This window comes from Netta rufina (assembly GCF_964035555.1).
Source record: "Netta rufina genome assembly, chromosome: 2".
In the NCBI taxonomy this organism is placed as follows: Eukaryota; Metazoa; Chordata; class Aves; order Anseriformes; family Anatidae; genus Netta; species Netta rufina.
The window spans coordinates 15,782,461-15,800,979 of record NC_140124.1 but is presented as its reverse complement, the minus strand read 5'-3'; the positions used below and the strand labels follow the sequence as shown (position 1 = coordinate 15,800,979).

General features: G+C 38.6%; 1 protein-coding gene across 2 annotated transcripts in view; it reads left to right on the top strand.

Annotated features, from left to right (window-relative positions):
* Positions 1-18,519, top strand: part of ZEB1 (zinc finger E-box binding homeobox 1) — a 126,092-nt gene that overhangs the window by 78,664 nt on the left and 28,909 nt on the right. For both annotated transcript variants that reach the window (XM_084306641.1, XM_084306640.1), the window contains exon 2: positions 17,882-18,082. In XM_084306641.1, the coding sequence (XP_084162767.1) occupies positions 17,882-18,082 (201 nt within the window). The remainder of the gene's footprint in view (positions 1-17,881; positions 18,083-18,519) is intronic.

The following is an 18,519-nucleotide window of genomic DNA, read 5'->3' as shown; positions in this document are numbered from 1 at the left end:
CATGTTGTAGCTCAATATGCTTCCCTCCAGCTCTCTTTTACTAATAGCATTGTGGCTTTCAAAAATCTGAATTCCCCTGCAGAAGAAGTCATGGGATGATTTAGTCCCTTCCCTGATCCTGATCATTTTGGCTCATGATCATTCTAGTTATACTTGTAACGATAAAGATGTCTCAGGTATTTTTAGGAGAAGCAAAGTATTAGATACATCTTGACAATGGATGTAAGTATCTTCTTGGAAGACTTATCACTGATTAGAGTAAGTATTTTTCCTGTTTAAGAAGTTCCTGAAATAAGCTCTGATCACACTTTAATCCTTTATTCTTTTTCAAATTCCATGTTTCCTTGCATGTTTCCCTTAGGAAATAAAGGGTTTCAAGCCAAGGGAGATGTTTAATACCTGAGATACCATCAGACAAGTGTTCGTTATTAAGATTCATGAATGAATGAAATGAGTAGGTTAAAATGCTTTGTATTTATTAGCTTTATTATTATTGCTGTTAGTCCTTTTTGCAGCATGTGAGTGAATTGCAGTTGGGCTGATCTGATAGAGCACGTGAGATTCTTAAAACTTAAAATCTGCCAAAAATACATTGTATTTAAAATTAAAGGCTTACATATTCTAGAATAGCTCCAGGTAACACCAGGCCTTTGTTACCTTCAGTATCTCTGTGGCTTGAAATTTTAATCAAACAGCTCTGGTGAAATTTTTAAGAGACTGCCTGTGAAGCAATAAAAACAATTAACGAGGTATTTGAAAGTTTTTCTCCATTTTAGAAGTTCTGTCACTTCATGATGTAATCCAAACCTATGCAGTTAGTTTGGATTATTTCTTGTTTTTGCACAGAGATCCCCCTTTACAATATAAGAGCCAGTGGAACAGTGTAAGATGGAGAAATTTACCCAAAAGAAAACAAAGTTTTTTCATCCTTCAGTAGAAGGGAAGAAGGTTGAGCTCCCTTTGGCAGCAAATTACGTGATTTCATTGTCTCATTTGACCTCAGGGAGAAGTTTAATGAAATAGCACCATATACAGTGAGGTTGTTTTGGACCGTATACAGTAAGATTGAAGATCATTTGTCCCCTAAACAAAACATTTTTAATTTTAAGCCAAATGTTCCCATTGTGGTTTATTAGTGCTCAGCTGTTTGTTTTTTTTTTCAGTAGCCTTCCCAAAAGAAAGCCTCTTGAAGTGCCCAGCAGGTGTTTCTTACTGTCTTCCTCATACTGTCATTCCCATTCATTTAGAACAGGCTGGCAGGATTAAATTTCAGAATGCCTGTAATGCATGTCTGCTCATTTATGTGAATAAACACAGGTCTGGATATTTTCTCCTTTTTTGGGAAAGCAGTCTCTTTACTTAAGCTACCCTTAGGTGATCCTTCATTTGATTCTTCTTCATTGCAATTCATTTACCTTACATATGAATTTCAATGTCAAATGGAGCAGATAAGCTCTTTTAAATTAAAATCTCAAAATGTCTAACTTCATCCTTGTGTAGACACTGAGAATTCAGAGGTGTTGGACTAAACTGACTGCAGTTACTCACAACCATTAACAAGTCTTGGGGAATGCCTGCCATACAATCAATTCCAATATAATAGTTAAAATCTCTTTTATGCACTGATATTTTAAATCATCTTCATTTGCTGGACTCTTCTAACATGCTTATTTGTTGGGAACTTTTCATAAGCTTTACAGGGCTGCATGTTTAGGTTGGATATTAGGAAAAACTTCTTTACTGGAAGGGTTGTTAGGCTTTGGAATGTGCTGCCCAGGGCAGTGGTGGAGTCACCATCCCTGGAGGTCTTTAAAAGACGTTTAGATGTAGAGCTCAGTGATGTGGTTTAGTGGAGGACTGGTTAGTGTTAGGTCAGAGGTTGGACTCGGTGATCTTGGAGGTCTCTTCCAACCTGGATGATTCTGTGATTCTGTGTTGTTCCTGTACAAACAAGTACCTGCTTTCTTGGAAATACAGTGTAACATGTAGCTTCATACTATAAAAAGTTATTTAAAAGTTGTTAAGAATATTTCAGACAGGTTTTAGCATTAGGTTGTTAGCTACTATTCATTGTGCTCATATTGCAGTAATGTTACAGTAACTGAAGGATGTTGTAAAACTCATTTCTCACTTCTGCTGTCATACCAACACTTCATTTGTCCCTACAAATAATATGTATAGATAGTTAGATAGTTATAGATAGTTTCATAAAGGAAAGTGAGATTTTTTTTTTTAATAAATCATTGATTAGTAAACAAGTTTTCAGAAGCTGGTAAGAATTTCAATTGCCAGTAGGACTCAGAAATACAGGAGTGAACTTGAATCAGTAAAATACAAGGCTTAAAGGCAAGGGTTGACATTTGGCATGTGATTTCATGCTCGGGAGGGGAACCAGTGAAGAGCTGGAGGCATAACCTGGTGCTTGCTGCAGGAACCCAGCGCTGCTGCTGTCCAAGTCAGTTTCTTCTCAAGTTCAGCCCTGTAATACCTAGGCTCAAAGAGTTGAACTTGTCAAATTTCAAGCACGTAGTCATTGACAGATCATCAAAGTGTAAGTGAAAACATCGTTTTTGCTGCCCGTAGATGTGCACAGCTTTTAGGAGAGCAGAAGGGGCACCCTTGGTTTGGCTTCACAAGCAGTGATGAGGAATCGAGGAGCAGTGGTTAAGCAGAACTGCAAGCCTCTGCTCTTACACGCTTTTGTCAGTATCTATGTGTTGAATTAAGATGAATGGTTTAGAAATGCTTTACCTAGGGATCATGCATACATTCAGTATTTTCAATAGTCAAGTAGTTTTAAATTGCAAGATCTTTTTTTTTTTTCCATAATAATAGCATTTTCTGGTATATAGGTAGTTCATGCAGAGATAATATTATGCCATCGTGTTACATCTGCTCCGAAGTTCCTGGCTTTCCAAGCTATTCTCTTACTCAATAAGAGTTTTGAGAGAGAGACGATTATTTTAAAGGCCAACAGCACTTATTTCTCAGGATGTTATTCCACTTTTAAAGGGAAATGGTCTGAAATAGTCCACTAGTACATCTAATAGCTTGCTAGTTCATCTAAATAGTTACTCTATTGAGAAGTGAATGATTTATTTTTTAAATGTATGCTAATGCCTAAATTCAGTATTTCTTTGTGTTAGAGTGGATTTGTGCATGTGTATTGTAACAAGAGGGTCTTGTATATTCTCCTCTTCATACCTGCAGTACTTTACCAAGGCTATTTTGAATCTTCAGGTCTCTCTGATGGGGAGCAGATGCACTCTCGCTGTGTCAGCACGGCTGTGTAACCCTGGAAGTTTATTTTGTTCTCTCATCATACCTTCTTTGTGAACCTGACTTATACTGAAATGTATTAACTATATTTGTGAGATATTTCAACAGCTAGATGAGGGTTATGCTTCAACACGTGGTCTGAAGAGCTAGCTGTTCAAGTTCTCTGTGTTCTAAATATTTGCCTCTCCATCCAAAGATCGGGATGTACATGTATTTGCCATTGCTGGTAGACTCCGTAGCTATATGTGGACAATCTGTGTACAGGAATGTAATTGTGCAAATCCAGATTACAGTTTTTCAAAGTTAAAAACCCTGCCTTTGGAAACATCTATAACTTGATCTTCAGAAAGAAATGAGGATCTTGAAGTGTGCTGTGGGCTACAGTCACAGCCTTTTGAAGAGGTTAGCATGGCAAAACATTTTTATTTCCCTAATATAATGTCAGAAATATCCATTAGGCTTCATTCTGATGTGTTCAAATATACAAAGTTTTATTTAAAGGTGTAAAAATTGCCTCATGTAATTTCCTATTGTCATTTTAGGCAGGTATCCTTTCCTCATGGAATGCATCTTTTGAGTATTAAACTTTTCCTCAAGCTTTGTAGTGTTCCATTTAAACAGGATAAACGAGACCTTTCATAATCTCATGCATCCACCTGTTTAAATAGAACACCAGGGAATGTCTGTCCTTGAAATCCAGGAAAATAGTGTGAATCCTTTGCGTATTTTTTGACTGTCTCTTTATTCATGCTCTTACACTGCAATAGGTTTCTGGGAATGATAGCAGTTCATTATCTTGCAAAATGAACAAGCTACACTTAGAATTTCAGTAGTGTTTTATTTCCCACTTCACGCAAATACATTATATAAATTGCCTGTGATTTAATATTTTAAAAGGATTGAAAGTCAGTAATATGAAAAATCTGTAAGGTAAAAATGAGTATTGTAAAAAATACTGGAGATAATTAAAAATTGGAGGAACTTGGAACTTGTCATACCGCTCCCAGACAGTAATTCTCTACTGCCAACGTTTGGGTTGATTAGCTGTGAATATAAATGCAAAAAATTATGTACATGTCATATATGAATATGCATAATAAACTCATATTATTTAAGATGGAAAGCTACATGAAGCAAACCAGATCATCCAAATTACATACTAAAACTGTGTTAATCTATATTTTTGGTATATGACATCTTCTTGTATTTTTTATTTTCAGGAAAAGTAAATTAGGAATGTTTTTATATGACATATAATCTCTACAAATTAATGATTCTGAATACAAAAGCCAGGACCTGCATTTTGAAAACTGATATCTTAGGCACCATTAAAAATGCTCATCTATTAATATGTGAAATCACAGTGAAGCCAAAGTGTTGCTTGTCAACTTAAAGACAGTTTGGAAAAAAAAAAAAAAAAAAGTTCCCTTCTCTGTCAAAAGCAGCAAGTTCTAGCCAGGGGAGTTACCTGAATATTGGGGTGTTTAAACTGAGTGTTGGATCAATATAAGCAGTTGACCATTATGTACTTGACAAACTAACTCTGTTTAAAGAATTGTATTTAAGAAATTAACTTGAGGTTAAGAAATGTGAAATGAAAATAAAATGGCACTTTCTAAATATACTTATTTAGATAATTTATTTAGACTATATTTATGCAATGTATCTGTTCTAAGTTGCATAATTTATAGTTCTGTTAATTTAGGAATGAATGAGAAGAAAAATGTCAGAGCTTCCTGAGATGTGTGATTCATTCACAATGTTTATGAGCTTATCAACATTTAAGACTTTACTAATGGCACTTCATGATAGACATAAACTTCAGGCGCAAGAGAGAATTACTGTAATAGGCTATTCTTATATATAAAATGTGGCACTTGCAGTATCCTTCTTCTGTGCTGCATCTAAGAGGATCTCAGAAACTTATAAACCAAACTAATACTCCTCTACTGCAGTCTTTTTAGTATCTGTGATATAAATACTTACTGCATATAGACCTAGGTAACAGTGTTATATAAAATCGCCAGTATTATCAAATACGTAATATGCTTTTCTGTAAACGTGTCAACTATGTCTTGCTGAAAATGCCTAATGATACCTGAATTAATGGCATCAGCCTCTAGCCAACTCAAGCACAAATGGTTGGTCTATAACTGATACTTCCACAGGAGTGGAATTACTTCATACAGCGATGGAGTTGGCATCAGGGAGTGATTTTGTTTACAGTTCATAATTTGTACTAACCTGAGTTCTTATGTATAATGCAAAATGGGCCAGCAGCTCCGTATTAAAAGAAACACAGCTTTTGAGTGTGGATGAAGGTAATTATCAAACTGTAATTCAGACTTGGTCATGAATGAGGATAAATCTAAATAAGGCAGCTGTATATTGCAGTTTTATTCAATTTATGACACAGCTAAGAACAGAAATAAGATACTGCACTTTCTTAGAGCCTTTCTCAGTATGAGGGAACCTGTATGTAATTTTTATGCATACTATTAGGGTGTGTGTCTGTGTTTTTTGCCCATGTATCTCTAACAATGAGCATCTCCACCTTGCTGCAATCATATAAATTCTGGTCTTTGACAGTGTTCTTCCAGCTAAGGTACCTAGTATCAATTCATGATAAGACATATTTTGTGGCTCATCTTAAACTATGTGGCATTTATCTGTGTCCACATTGTACTTTTAGTAATAAATCTTCTATTTTTTTAAATCTTCCTCTAACAAAATCATAATCTTGGCTTTAAAACTCTTCTTTTACCCTATGTTTATTTTACATGTGAGGAACTTTATAAAGGGAAAAAAATAATCTTGAATAGGAACTGTGTAGACACAATATGGTCATCATATGAATACATACAGCAAAATGATAAAGTCAGCAGTGGAGAGAGAATTTTTGAAGAGTAAAACAGGCTAACTCTTCAAAATAATGCTTCCTCTTAGCCTCTCCTTATTTTAATTCACCATTTCCAGTAGCTCTGTGATTGAAGGTACTAAAAGACAAAGGCTTCCCAGATACTTGCACATTTTATGCTGGGTTTCAATGCTCACCATGCGTAGTCGCCTGTGGGGCAATAAAACCACTGCAGCCCTCAGGCTGGCTGTGAGGAGCAACAAGCAGATGAGTAGATTGTTCTTTCCAGCCTTCTGAGTAAAACAATGGACTATAAAACTAATGTTGATGATGCACAGAGAAACTTACCTGGGATGAAATAGGACATGAGGGAAAGGTTTGTAAGTTTTGCCTCTTTAATTTGTAGCTGAAGATGACTAGATCGTCAGTGCCTACCCAGAGTTGGTCCCTGCAGTATGTTCTTTGAAAGCTGAAATTTGAAAATAAAAAATCACAAACAGCAGGATTTTCTCTATTTTATATCTATGTCAGTAAAATTTTATTGGAAATATTATATGATTTTTAGGACAAGGAAAATGGACAGGGAGCAGGAGATTTAGTCAAAAGCCTGTAAACCTCCTGTGCATCACCACCTTGTGTTTGATATTTATTTGTGCATGCATTCACAAGTATAAATAGTTGTAAAATCTTCAGCATTGTTTAAGAGAGTTTTTGTCACCTGTAATGAGTGAACAGCTTCTTACGCTCATGAGACTACCCAAGGGACAGCATACATGATGGGGGAGCTGAAAGAGAGAGAAATGACCCGAGGCTGGCTTCTGCCCTGCTGAAGGTTTAAAACCGCAAGGAAAATATGCGGCACTGCTTTTATATCCAATAGATCAAAACAAATACTGGAGGCTGGGGGAGAAATGATATGATTCTTGCTATTCTGTAAGTTTTTCTAAATACTTAAAATATTAAACTTACTGTAAGCTTTTGTACAACTTCCTGACAGCAGGAGTTGACGTGGAATTATACAGACAGAGGTAAGATCCCATTTGTAGAAAGCTCTGCAACCTTGGGTTATACAATGGTGGTAACAAGGAAAAAATACAGTTAATTTCCTCATATATCTTCAGCTGTCTTGTTTCTGAATGTTAATTTTTTTCTTTTGGGACCATTTCTAATATTTCCAAACCTATAAGCATCTTGTAATAATATCATTTTTCAAATTATGCTGCCATTGAGAGTTTTCCTATTTGCATGTAGAATTTACATGAATCCAGAGACTAGAAGGAGAGACTATTCGGACAATAGTTAGCTTTTTCATTACAAAAAGGACCATAATTTGCAAATCCAATGGAGAAATTACTATTGCAAGTCCCTCTGTCTCAATGAAAGCCCAAAAGTGTTCATTTTGCAGAGCTATAAAGCTTCCATTTTTAGCAAGAATAACTGCAGAGTAATGAAAAATCTCAAAGCAGCAAGCTGAAAATCACATTTCTTCACGTACTTTTCCAAAGTAGCCCCACTAAGAGATATATTTCCAAATTAGTATTTTATATATGATGGTATAGGTACACATTCCTAAATCTAATTTTGGGTTATCAAACCTGAAAATGTATATCTAAGTATGTATATATACATAAATATATATTCTCCTATATTCTCCTATAGTTTAAAATTATTATTATTTAAAATTATTTAGTCCAAAACTCAAAAAGCAACCCGAGGAGAGGAGGTGGTGTCATTCTGCCTTTTACTGAGCTGTGTGCACTGTGTACCAACTTGGTACCAGTCCTAGAGCTCCACTGGCATCTGCTCATCTCCAACCCCAAAGTGGTTTGGGTACAACAGGAACCCACGTCTTCTGCACCACCCTTCTGCTGCCCCCAGAGGTTCATTTCAAGCTCTCCCCTGTGCCAGCTGTTGCAGTACCGTTGTTTGTTAGCTGTAGAGATCCAGACTATTTTTGCTGACAGGCTTCAGTTCATAGAGCTTGTCACACGTCTTCATCCATTTTCATCTGATATAAGGTTGTTACTGGTTCTGGCTGGCATCTGCCACCACCAGCTCTTGGCTGTGGTAGCACGTGGAAAGACACGTGCTTCCAGTGCTTCCATGTTCTGCGCTCAGGAGTCTGCTGAGAATTTCCTTGATCCCTCCAGAAATTAAATTGTGAAAGACAGCTTATGGCCTGGTTGCTTGTTGCAGGGGGGGGCACCGCAGGTTGGAGTTAATAGATGGACCCAACAGGTTCCCTCTACAGGTAGAGGTTTTGGTGCCAGTCACATCTAATCAATTTTATAAAGGAATGAGCGAAGGAAAGTTTTATCCTTCCGACTCTGCGGGCAGAACTCTGTGTTCTTTCCAGAGATGTTTGGCTGCAGGTGCACATCCTTCAATGTCTCCGTTCAGATCAGGGTGGTGTTTTGGAAGTGAGTCTCCTCATTGTCCTCGCTTACTGTGTTTTGATTTGGGAGCGCTCTTGAGTGTGTTGCAGCCACTAGCAAAATTTAGACCGAGACCAGAGGAGAGCTGGTTTTATTAGCAGACCACTCTGAAACGCAGCAGCTTCACCATCTATTTCTGTATCGTCCACCACCCTGGCTGCTTGCATGGACTCAACCTTGCTGCCCTTGCCATCAGAAGCAGAGAGAGATTCTTACAAACCCTTTACAGTCAGTCAGAGTCATTTTCAGATCCCTTCCCTGATTCAGTGTTGGGCTCAGCATCCCAGAAGTGATACAAAAGTAAAATCCAGTGTCTCAGGTATGCAGCTGAACAGTTTGGGAGGGATGGAGGAGTATGTACAGATCTGCGCCTGGAGCTCATCTTAGCCATGGGCAAAGCAGGTAGTGGGTTAAAGCAGCAACGAAGGCCAGGAGCAGCAACGAAGCAGAGATTCTCCATCCAGCTGCTCTTGACAAAGGAGCTGAGGAGGTGGCAGCGCTGCCTGGCTCTCTGCTCCCTGCATTTATTCACCTCGCTGGCCCTGCTGGGAAGTCTCGAGCTGCTTCTGGATTTCTAAACAGTAAACTACCAAACAGCCCTGTTCTGATATAATAGTGCCTGTGGGGTTAAGGAAACCCTGAATTGAACTGACGATCAGGTGAAAAAAGGCAAGAGGCAAAAATGCAATCACCGAGGCTGGAAGATTTGCCAAATTTGCTCCAAGTGTAGCTTATGTCATCTCGGCGCCTGGTGCCAGAGCTGGAGCCATTAAGGTAATGCTGGGGAACTGCTTGTGACTTAGATCATCAGGCTTTGTTCCAGATTTCACCGTGTTGATAGAGAAATTCAACACTGAGGCTGGTTTGGTTTTAATGTCAAAAACTCATTGATTTTAAATCCGTGATTTAAAATTGACAAGCAGAAAATTTGTATTTACACCACTGATTTTAACGTGTGTTGTGTAAGCACAACCCAACCGTTCTGCCTCCCTTCTGGGAGGCTTTTAGAGCACATAGCAGTATGCAGTCTGTTTGCAAAGCATTTCCTTGAATTAACCAAAAACCTGATAATTCAGTACATGTGCATTGGGATAATTTATATACCTTAGTGCACGTTGAGTGAATTGGGTTTTATGTCTTTTATAGTGTCCAAATATTCACTCACAATGTGTGTCAGGCTGCATTTGACTGCAAATTGGCATTCACTTAAGAGACGTAAAAACATTTTGGAATAGGTTTTTATTATTTAAACAAAATTATCAGATATGTGCGCAGTAGATACAAATATTTAGTCTTCGATTTTAATAAATATTCACATATTTATATAAACACATGTGGGAGATGTACGTTTTATCCCTTCAGGCAGAGGAAGGAACTGAAGCCAGTTCCCTTTTTCCTGTGCGAGTACGCTCACACGTGTATGTATATAAATAAACAGTGAGTCACCCTTTTATATATAACATACAGTTCTGTTCCCCACGCTTATAGCACATACACTCTTCTTAAAAGCAGAGCGACTTTCCTGAAAATTACAAGTAGGTTTTTAAATTAAATTTAAAATGGATTATTTCAGAAACTAATCTCTGGCAGTTTTTTATTATTTTTTTCTTCTCTTGAATGATTTAATTAACAGTATAATACAGTTTCCTCACACTTTGTGCATAACGAGGTCTCACTGTAAAGTGTTTTTACAGAGTTCGGTGAGCTGCCTAATGCTCTCGTTTTCTGCTGCCTCCACCCTGATGCAACCAGAAGTCACCCTACTGCCTGATAGAGCCTGGGGCATGGTTGGGAAGCAGTGACTATTTTCACTAAGGGAAATAATGCCAATGTTTCCAAATAATAAAGCAGTACTACGGCAGGAAAAAAAAAATAGACAAAAATAAAGCAGTATATGTGGAGGGAGGAGTGGGGTTCTAGGGTGGGTTCTGAGCTGAGTGTTAGCATTCAGGAACAACACTTTGGGAGCTACAGAAAATAAGCTGGTAGTGCTATCAGTTTAATTACTTACAGCATCAAAAAACAAAAAAAATCCTAGTATTGTACTTGCATTGTTAGAAAAGGGATGGAGAAGAAAACAGCATATTGTTCTGCTGCTGTTCCTATCCGTGCTGCATCTGCATCCTGAATACTGCATGCAGTCATCTCTCCCCCATGTAAACAGCGATGCTGCAGAACAGAAGGTCCAGCAAGGTGCACAAAAATGATGAACAACTTCTGTGTGAGCAACAAGTAGATGAGGACTGGTCCCGTTGCAAAGGAGGGCTGTGCAAAGATGTATATAAAATCATGAACACTACAGAGGAGACAAGTAGGGAGGAACTACAGGACGCCCACTGAACCTAGTGCAGGGCAGATTCAAAGTCAGCAGAAGCAGCTCATTCATCCCACAACACGTAACTGTGGAACCACTTGCCTTGGAATATTTTGATTGCAAACATTTTCATCAATTCAAAAAGTAACTAGGAAAATTCATAGAAAATACGGCTGCTAGGTGTGAAGGCAGTGTCTTATTTAGGAATTCCAGGAGCCAAAATCTACTGAAAATGGGTGGAGAATTTTAGAAAAGGCATCACCATATGTCTTCCCTTTTCTTCAGCTCTCCCACGTTTCTTCTTCAGATTATAACATGGTTCTCTATATGTTATTGCATGGAAGGTACTTATTATTTCAAATCTGTTTATTAAACTGACAGAAAAAATGTGACAAGAACAGAAACATCTAACTTTACAAAAGACATTAGGCAGCTTGTCAGTGGAGAGGTAAACGTACAGCATTTCATTCAGTAGTAGTAATAAAATTAATAGTATACCATAAAATAATGAATGCTAAATTATCAGGTTTCTGCCTTTGCAATACATTTTGCTGAAAATGTTTTTAAGACTAGAGCAAAAGAATGTATAGGTTTTGATTTTTGTTGAACTGGTAAACAATATATGTTTTCCAAGAAGCTATTGTGCGCCATTAGAGCAGCAATCCCTGAATCAAGAACGCATTTTACACAGCACAGGAACTGTTCCAGCTTGTACAATCAAAGGTTTATTTTCCAACAGTATTTTTGAATAAGTTTTCAAAATTTATTATTAGAATTTGAAAAGAGCTTTTAGAAGTAGGGATTTCAAAAAAATCTGAACCACTCACACTTGTTCTGGATCTCCAGCCTTTTCAGTGTTGAGATACTGAGCCCACACATGTAACGACATGTAACCAACTCCTTTAAAAGTGGTAGGTTATTTGTGTTAACTCCCAAATTAAAAAAAAAAAAAAAAAAAAAAAAACACTTATTTTTTCTATGTAAAATCAGGTAGGATTTCAGATTAAACAGAATGTTGAACCAGACTGTACATAAAAGGCAGTGACCACTGGCAAGTATTAAGGAAAGGGTGATGTTTAGAGCATTCCTTCTGTCTGTAGGCTTCCAGGTCCTGGTAACACAAATTAGAGGTTATGGATTATTTTCAGTTTTTCCATGCAGTTCTGTGCTACTGCCACCTGTTTTCAAGTTATTTTCATACATACTCCTCCACTCCACATTCTGCCTTGTTGAGATGTGTAAATTCATGTCAGACTTTGAATGTTATTACATGTATTAAGCCATTCTATATGTTGAGAATGGTAAAAGTAACTGTTAACACTCATACTGTCTGGTGGTTCTGATCTGGTGAGTGGTGAGCAGGTACCTGCTGCCAGCTTTACGGACCTCTTTAGGGAATTTTCCAAGATGGTATATGCTATGGAAATAGTGAGCCCTATAGTCTTTCATCCTTGCAAGTCCTATAGTGTTTCTATCACCAAAATATTAGTCTTCACCTTGAACTTCCTGGGGTCATGGGTTTTAAATCAGAGACCTAAAGATTCTTTTCCTTTAAACACCATGTTTGAATTTGAGTAACCTTATGCAATGTGGCTTCCTAGCTGTATTCAACCAGTTAAATAATATATTTATCTGTTTTAGCATCTCAATCAATATTCCATTTGAATATATATTTTTTTAATTAGAATTATGCAACATCATATGTCTTCCTTGCATTTAGGACTACACAAATCCAGAAAGCAAGGCTCATTTTCTGCAATCAATTTTGCAGTTGTTTCCTCTTAAAGAAGTGAAAGCTTCAACTACAGACACTCATTTATAGTTTAAGAATCAGGGTACGGTAATAAGAAAGTGATGAACAACACCAAAAAAGTAATTATGGTTCATAAAATGTATTTTTCATGTTTTTGATTATTTTGTCTTTATTACATAACAGAGGTAGTAATGATATTAAAAAATTATGTTTATTGAGTAAATATTTAGTTTCCATATAATGTTGAAAATAGGGTCGCCTTTTCTATTCATCTGTGGAGGTAAAGCTTAAATTGATGATGAAACTATTTAATTAATGTGATGATGTAAATGTTTAGGTTAAGGTGCACATCCATAGGATGGATAGGATAGGCCCATATGTCCATGACATGTTGCACATGCTGGTCTGGTGACCTGTTCTCAACAGCTTGCAGCCAGGGCACATGATCCCTGCCAGACAGCCCCACGTACTGCTGTGGAGATGCTGAGTGCTGTGCAGGCTTGTTCTCTGTGATTCCGGCTGAGTTATTTTGTGTAGGTAGGTACTCCTTTGCAGTGGCATTAGCTAAAGGTAAATATGACTGAACTTCTGAAACATTTGTAGTTTCTTCATTGAAAAGCTGTAACTGTTCTTCTGAGCAAGATTTTTTTCTTACATGTATATTTTGTTTCCTGCATGGGATATTTGGCCAAATATTTGGCCAGTCTCTTGAAATCATCATTTATGTACAGTCAGTTGAACTTGTTTCAGGTGTTGTAAGCAGTAGTCTCTACATACTTCTTTTCCATTTAGTATGTTTAAATCTCTGACCAAAAAAGGTTTAATTAAAATGTATTCCTCCCAACTGTAGTTGTCATCGTGATGCCAGGCACCACATGTGGCTGGTGAGCTTGTTTTCCTTGTCTCTTAGTGGTGGTTCTTCTGAGGAAACAGAATGCAAGAAACAAACACACAGAATGGTTTGCAGGTAGGGAAGACCTAAATTTGGCTATGGGATTGAAGAGGCGAGAGCAGGGAGAGGGAGTGCAGCCACCCCTGGAGCCCAGTGGAGGATGCCCTCCTGCCAGGTTTTCTTTAATGTCTTCAAAGAGCTGTAAAACATCTTGCCAAAACACGTCAGAAGCAAATGAAAGCTTGCAGCCTGCTACTGCACTTTGTCTCCTCATTCAACAGGAGGAGATCTGCATTGCTAGTTTAAGCTTTCATAGAATAACAGAACATCCCAAGTTGGATGGGGTCCACAAGGATCATTGAGTCCAACTCCTGGGTCCATGCAGGACCACCCCAAAACCAGACCCTGTGTCTGAGAGCGTTGTCCAAATGCTTCTTGACCTCCAGCAGCTGGGTGCCGTGACCACTGCCCTGGGCAGCCTGTCCCAGTGCAGAACCTTTCCCTAACCCCCATCCTGACCCTCCCCTGTCCCAGCTCCATGCCGTCCCCTCGGGTCCTGTCACTGTCTCCAGAGAGCAGAGCTCAGCGCCTGCCCCTCCGCTCCCCTCGTGAGGGAGCTGCAGGCCGCCATGAGGCCTCCCCTCAGCCTGCTCTGCTCGGGGCTGAACAAACCCAGGGCCCTCATGTCTTCTCTAGATCTGATGGCAAAGATTTGCCATCTTTATAGCCCTCCCGTGGAGGCTCTCTGCCAGCTTTATGCCCTCCCTGGTGCACCCCAGGGCACACGGCTGGCTCGTGGCCAGCTGGCCTCCAGCACAGCCCCCAGGCCCCTTTCCACGGGGCTGCTCTCCAGCCTCTCGCCCCCAGCCTGTGCGTACAGCCGGGGTTGCCCCTTGCCAGGTGCAGAATCCGGCACTCACTCTTGTTAAATTTCATGAGGCTGGAGATCGCCCAGCCCTCTAATTTGTCAAAACCTCCCTGCAAGGCCTCTCTACCCTCAAGGGAGGGCATGCCATGGAGGCATCAGTGTGGTACGAGGTAATGGGATTTTAATTTTAATTAGCTAAAAATACAGTAAATTACAGAGTTTGATAGTTTTTAAGCCGTCATTTCTATTAAAGAATATTAATATATTCTTTGAAATCAAACACTTGACTTTGAAAGTCAAGCGTTCGCAAAAAGTTGGAAAATGTCAGAATGGAGATTGTTCAAATGGTTTTAATTTGTCCCTTGCATGTATGCATAATGATAAGATCTTTAATTATGTGATCACATAAATTTTTCACAGGAGGAATGGTGCCCGGAGAATGAATCAGGGATGTTTATTAAAGGAAGCCGTTGTCTCCAGAACCCTGGCCTTAATTGCTGCAAAGCGTAGTAATTTAAGTAAAGGACTGCAGGAAGCAAAAGCAGGCTCTCCTAGGCACCTGAAAGCACCACTGGAAAACTGGATTTCGTTCTCAACTTGCAGAGTTGTTAGAAGATCCCCTATTTATATGATCTCAGTTGCCAGGTGCTATCGCACAGTGACCCAGCAACCTGGGCCCAGAGCACAGCTGCGTCAGGAATGAACCCGAGTGTGCTTTGAATATACAAAATGCTATAAAAATGAAAAGTAGGGCCCAAAAGGCCTTAGACTGACATGCGAATGCCAAAATTGCTGAAAGAATCGTCTCATTTTGAAGTAGACAGTTTCTTGTCTGTAACATGGAAATACCATCACCCCGCTACTGCTAAATTAATTAACTGCTTTGAAGCATTCGTGCTGAATGCCTTGGAGGGAAATACCTAATGTATAACGAGGAATCTGATTTTGGCCAACTTCCTGTAAATGAGGCTTTAGGAACACTGCTGTAATGTGTTCCTCAGAAGGTATAACACGTTACACAAATGTGTCGTTTTTTGTAATCTGAAAAAATGAGGCAGGATCCTACCAGCACTTTGGTTCACAGAATCACGGAATGGCTGAGGGTGAGGAGGATGAGTTTTAAACTTTGCTGAATTAGCACATGCGAGTGTGGTGAGAATGTATGAAAATGTTTCAAAGTAAATAGAACTATGATCAGGAGATTGTATTTAAATATTTAAAAATACATGATGAAGAAGAGACAGTTTTTCTCTGTAAGTATAATTCTTCAGGACAGACTTTCTGATTATTTTTTCATCTTCCCTACAAAGATTATACACTTTAAACCTAATATAAAGAATTCCACTTAATTTCCCAGACTAAACAGGGATTTTTTTTTATTCAAATAGTAGTTATCTCAGTAACTGAATTCTGCACATAGGCATAAAAATCTGCATATATATTGTGGTTGAATTTTGATCCCTGCCCTTACTGATCTCCTTTACATGTGACAAAGGTAAATATGATCGTGTTTTATATTCATACTCCTCTATGTCTGAGCATCACAGTAAAACCAAGTTAAGACAACATGATAAAACATTTTTTTCATTTTCTCCTTCTATTTTTTGTATCTTCTTAACCTTTTTAAAACTTACATTTACCATTTTTCAGGCAAATAAATTCATACATCTCTTCTTTGGTGAGGGTATGTATGTTTTATCTGTCACACAATGTTACCACATCCCTTACAGCATCTATTTTACTTTGCAAAATCTGTTACAAAATATTGAGTATCAATTTATTGATAGAAATGGACCAAATACTAGTATTTATGCAATTTGCCTAAATTTGTTGTCTTAGAAAAGTGTGATACTATCAATGGTGGTGTGTATTAGATTTTTCAAATAATGCTATGTGTATGAAATATGGAAACGTGGAATGATTATTTTAGATTCAAAAGGCTCTTTTGTCATGCTTATGCATATTTTAGATGGGACATTTTTCTCCCAAATGGGGAGGAAATGAGATAGTAGCTTGTCAATTCATAATATTACTCACTTTCCCCGCTTAAATGCATTTTTAAATGACTAGAATGTCTACTTTAAAAAAAAAAGGAAAGAAAAAAAAAAAAGAACTAACTTCAGGAGAGCAGGAGTCTGGTGTCCTATTTATCTACTTTAATAGGCAGGATTTCACATGAAAGAATGAGTCTATCTTCTGGTGTGTTCACAGTGACAGTAGTCAGGGATTGTAAAGTAGTGTGACTGCATTACAGCTGTGGTTCTCCTAACCATTGGAGTGCCACAGCCAAGACAAGTCTTTACATTATTCCTCGGTAAATGTATTCTCGTTATTAAACTGCATTTTGAAACATTACAGTAAGTTCAAACGTGACATTGAAGAAGTAATGCATTTATAGATACTCGATAAATGTTTAATGTTTTTTTCACTTTAACTTCCATATGAATAACAAGACATTCCAACAGATTGTGAAAATATTTTTTTCTTAATAAATAATCCTTACAGTTTAAAGTGAAATGTTTAAAACCGATCGTTTGTGCTCACAAATTAGGACTATTTTAATAGTCATCTGCTCCCATACTACAGAAATGTATATATCATTGTGCCATCCTTTGTCCAAAAGACTTTTACAACGTGGTCTCCATGATGAAAAAGCATACTTACTACCTTTTTGTGGTAGAGGGTAAAAATGTTTCCTTTCTAAGTCCCCTCTGAGATTTTTGCATTCGCGTGATTACTGTAGTGTCATCTTCAGGTGTATCTGCAAGAGCATTTTAGGTTGGATCAGGAACACTTTAGCACTTCTGAATCAAGTCTCCTTATTGTTCCCATTTATGTCTCCTTGATTCACGTGCCTGGAGGTGGAACTGGTTGCAGGAAAAGCCAGGCAAGAAGATGCACCTCACTGCAGCCAGGAGCCTGCTCCCTGGGACTAGCTTCAGCAAAGTGCGCTCAGCCTGGGGTCGCCTGGTCTTCCGTAGCAGTCGTGTCACTGCAGTTGTTCTCCTGCAAACAGCCCATCATCCTCTGTCTGTGACAAAACGTGCAGTAAATGGTGCTTAGCAGTATCAAGTATTTCATGGACCATTGAGCAGTCCATGATAGGAAACGTAGCATTGCTGTTCTCCAAGCTGGAACGATCCAGCTGGAGGCCTGATGCCTCAGTGTGGCCCGGAAGGCAGCTCTGGAGTCGGGTACTGCCTTTCCTCGTGCAGCCTGATGCAGGGTGTGCAGGTGTGAGGGACACCGTAATTCCTGGCAGTGCTGGGAGTCCTGCTGCTGGCAGTTTTGTTCTGGTGTGCCGCCGTTAAGTCCAGGTTGCTCTCAAGCCTCAGCCATCCACACAGGGAAAGAAGAAGAAATAATGGGACTCCACAGAGGTGCCCCAGATATAGGATCTGTCCACAATACTGAAAGCTTTGAACCCTTGTGCTGTAAATTAAGAGTATATTGATCAGCGTTTTGTTCTTTGTCTGTCCACAGTCACCAATTATAATAATGTGGTAGAAGCAAACTCAGATTCAGACGACGAAGATAAATTGCATATAGTGGAAGAAGAAAGTGTAACTGATGCAGCAGACTGTGATGCGAGTGTGCCAGAAGATGACTTGCCAACAGACCATACAGTATTACCAGAAAACAGTGAACGAGAAGGGAGCACAAACAGTTGCTGGGAAGATGAAGGTATGTTCATTTTCACTGATGATGCTATGTAGAGTGATACTTCTAAAAAGAAGACTTGATGGAATTTCTTGGTTACTTTATTACTGGAATGATTGGAAGACATAAACATGGAGTATTCGCAATCAAGTAAGAATCAGGTTTTCTAACATATTCATTATGTTAAAATTTATTTTCCTTGTTCAGTATTTGAAGCAGATTCCAAGATATATTCAGTGCATTTGCATTGTTAAGGAGGAGCTTCCAAATTGTGGATGCTACATTCTTAAGAGTGATCAGAGAGTAATTGCTTGCAGTTTTTCCAAGTCTTATTGCATGTCAGGCCTCTGCCACAGCTCCCTATAAGAGCCATGATTTTCCCAGCTATGTCTTAGGAACTAAGGAGTCAGCCAAAAACATGAAAGAAAATAATATTCAGATGTAAATTTCTGCCTGTGAGC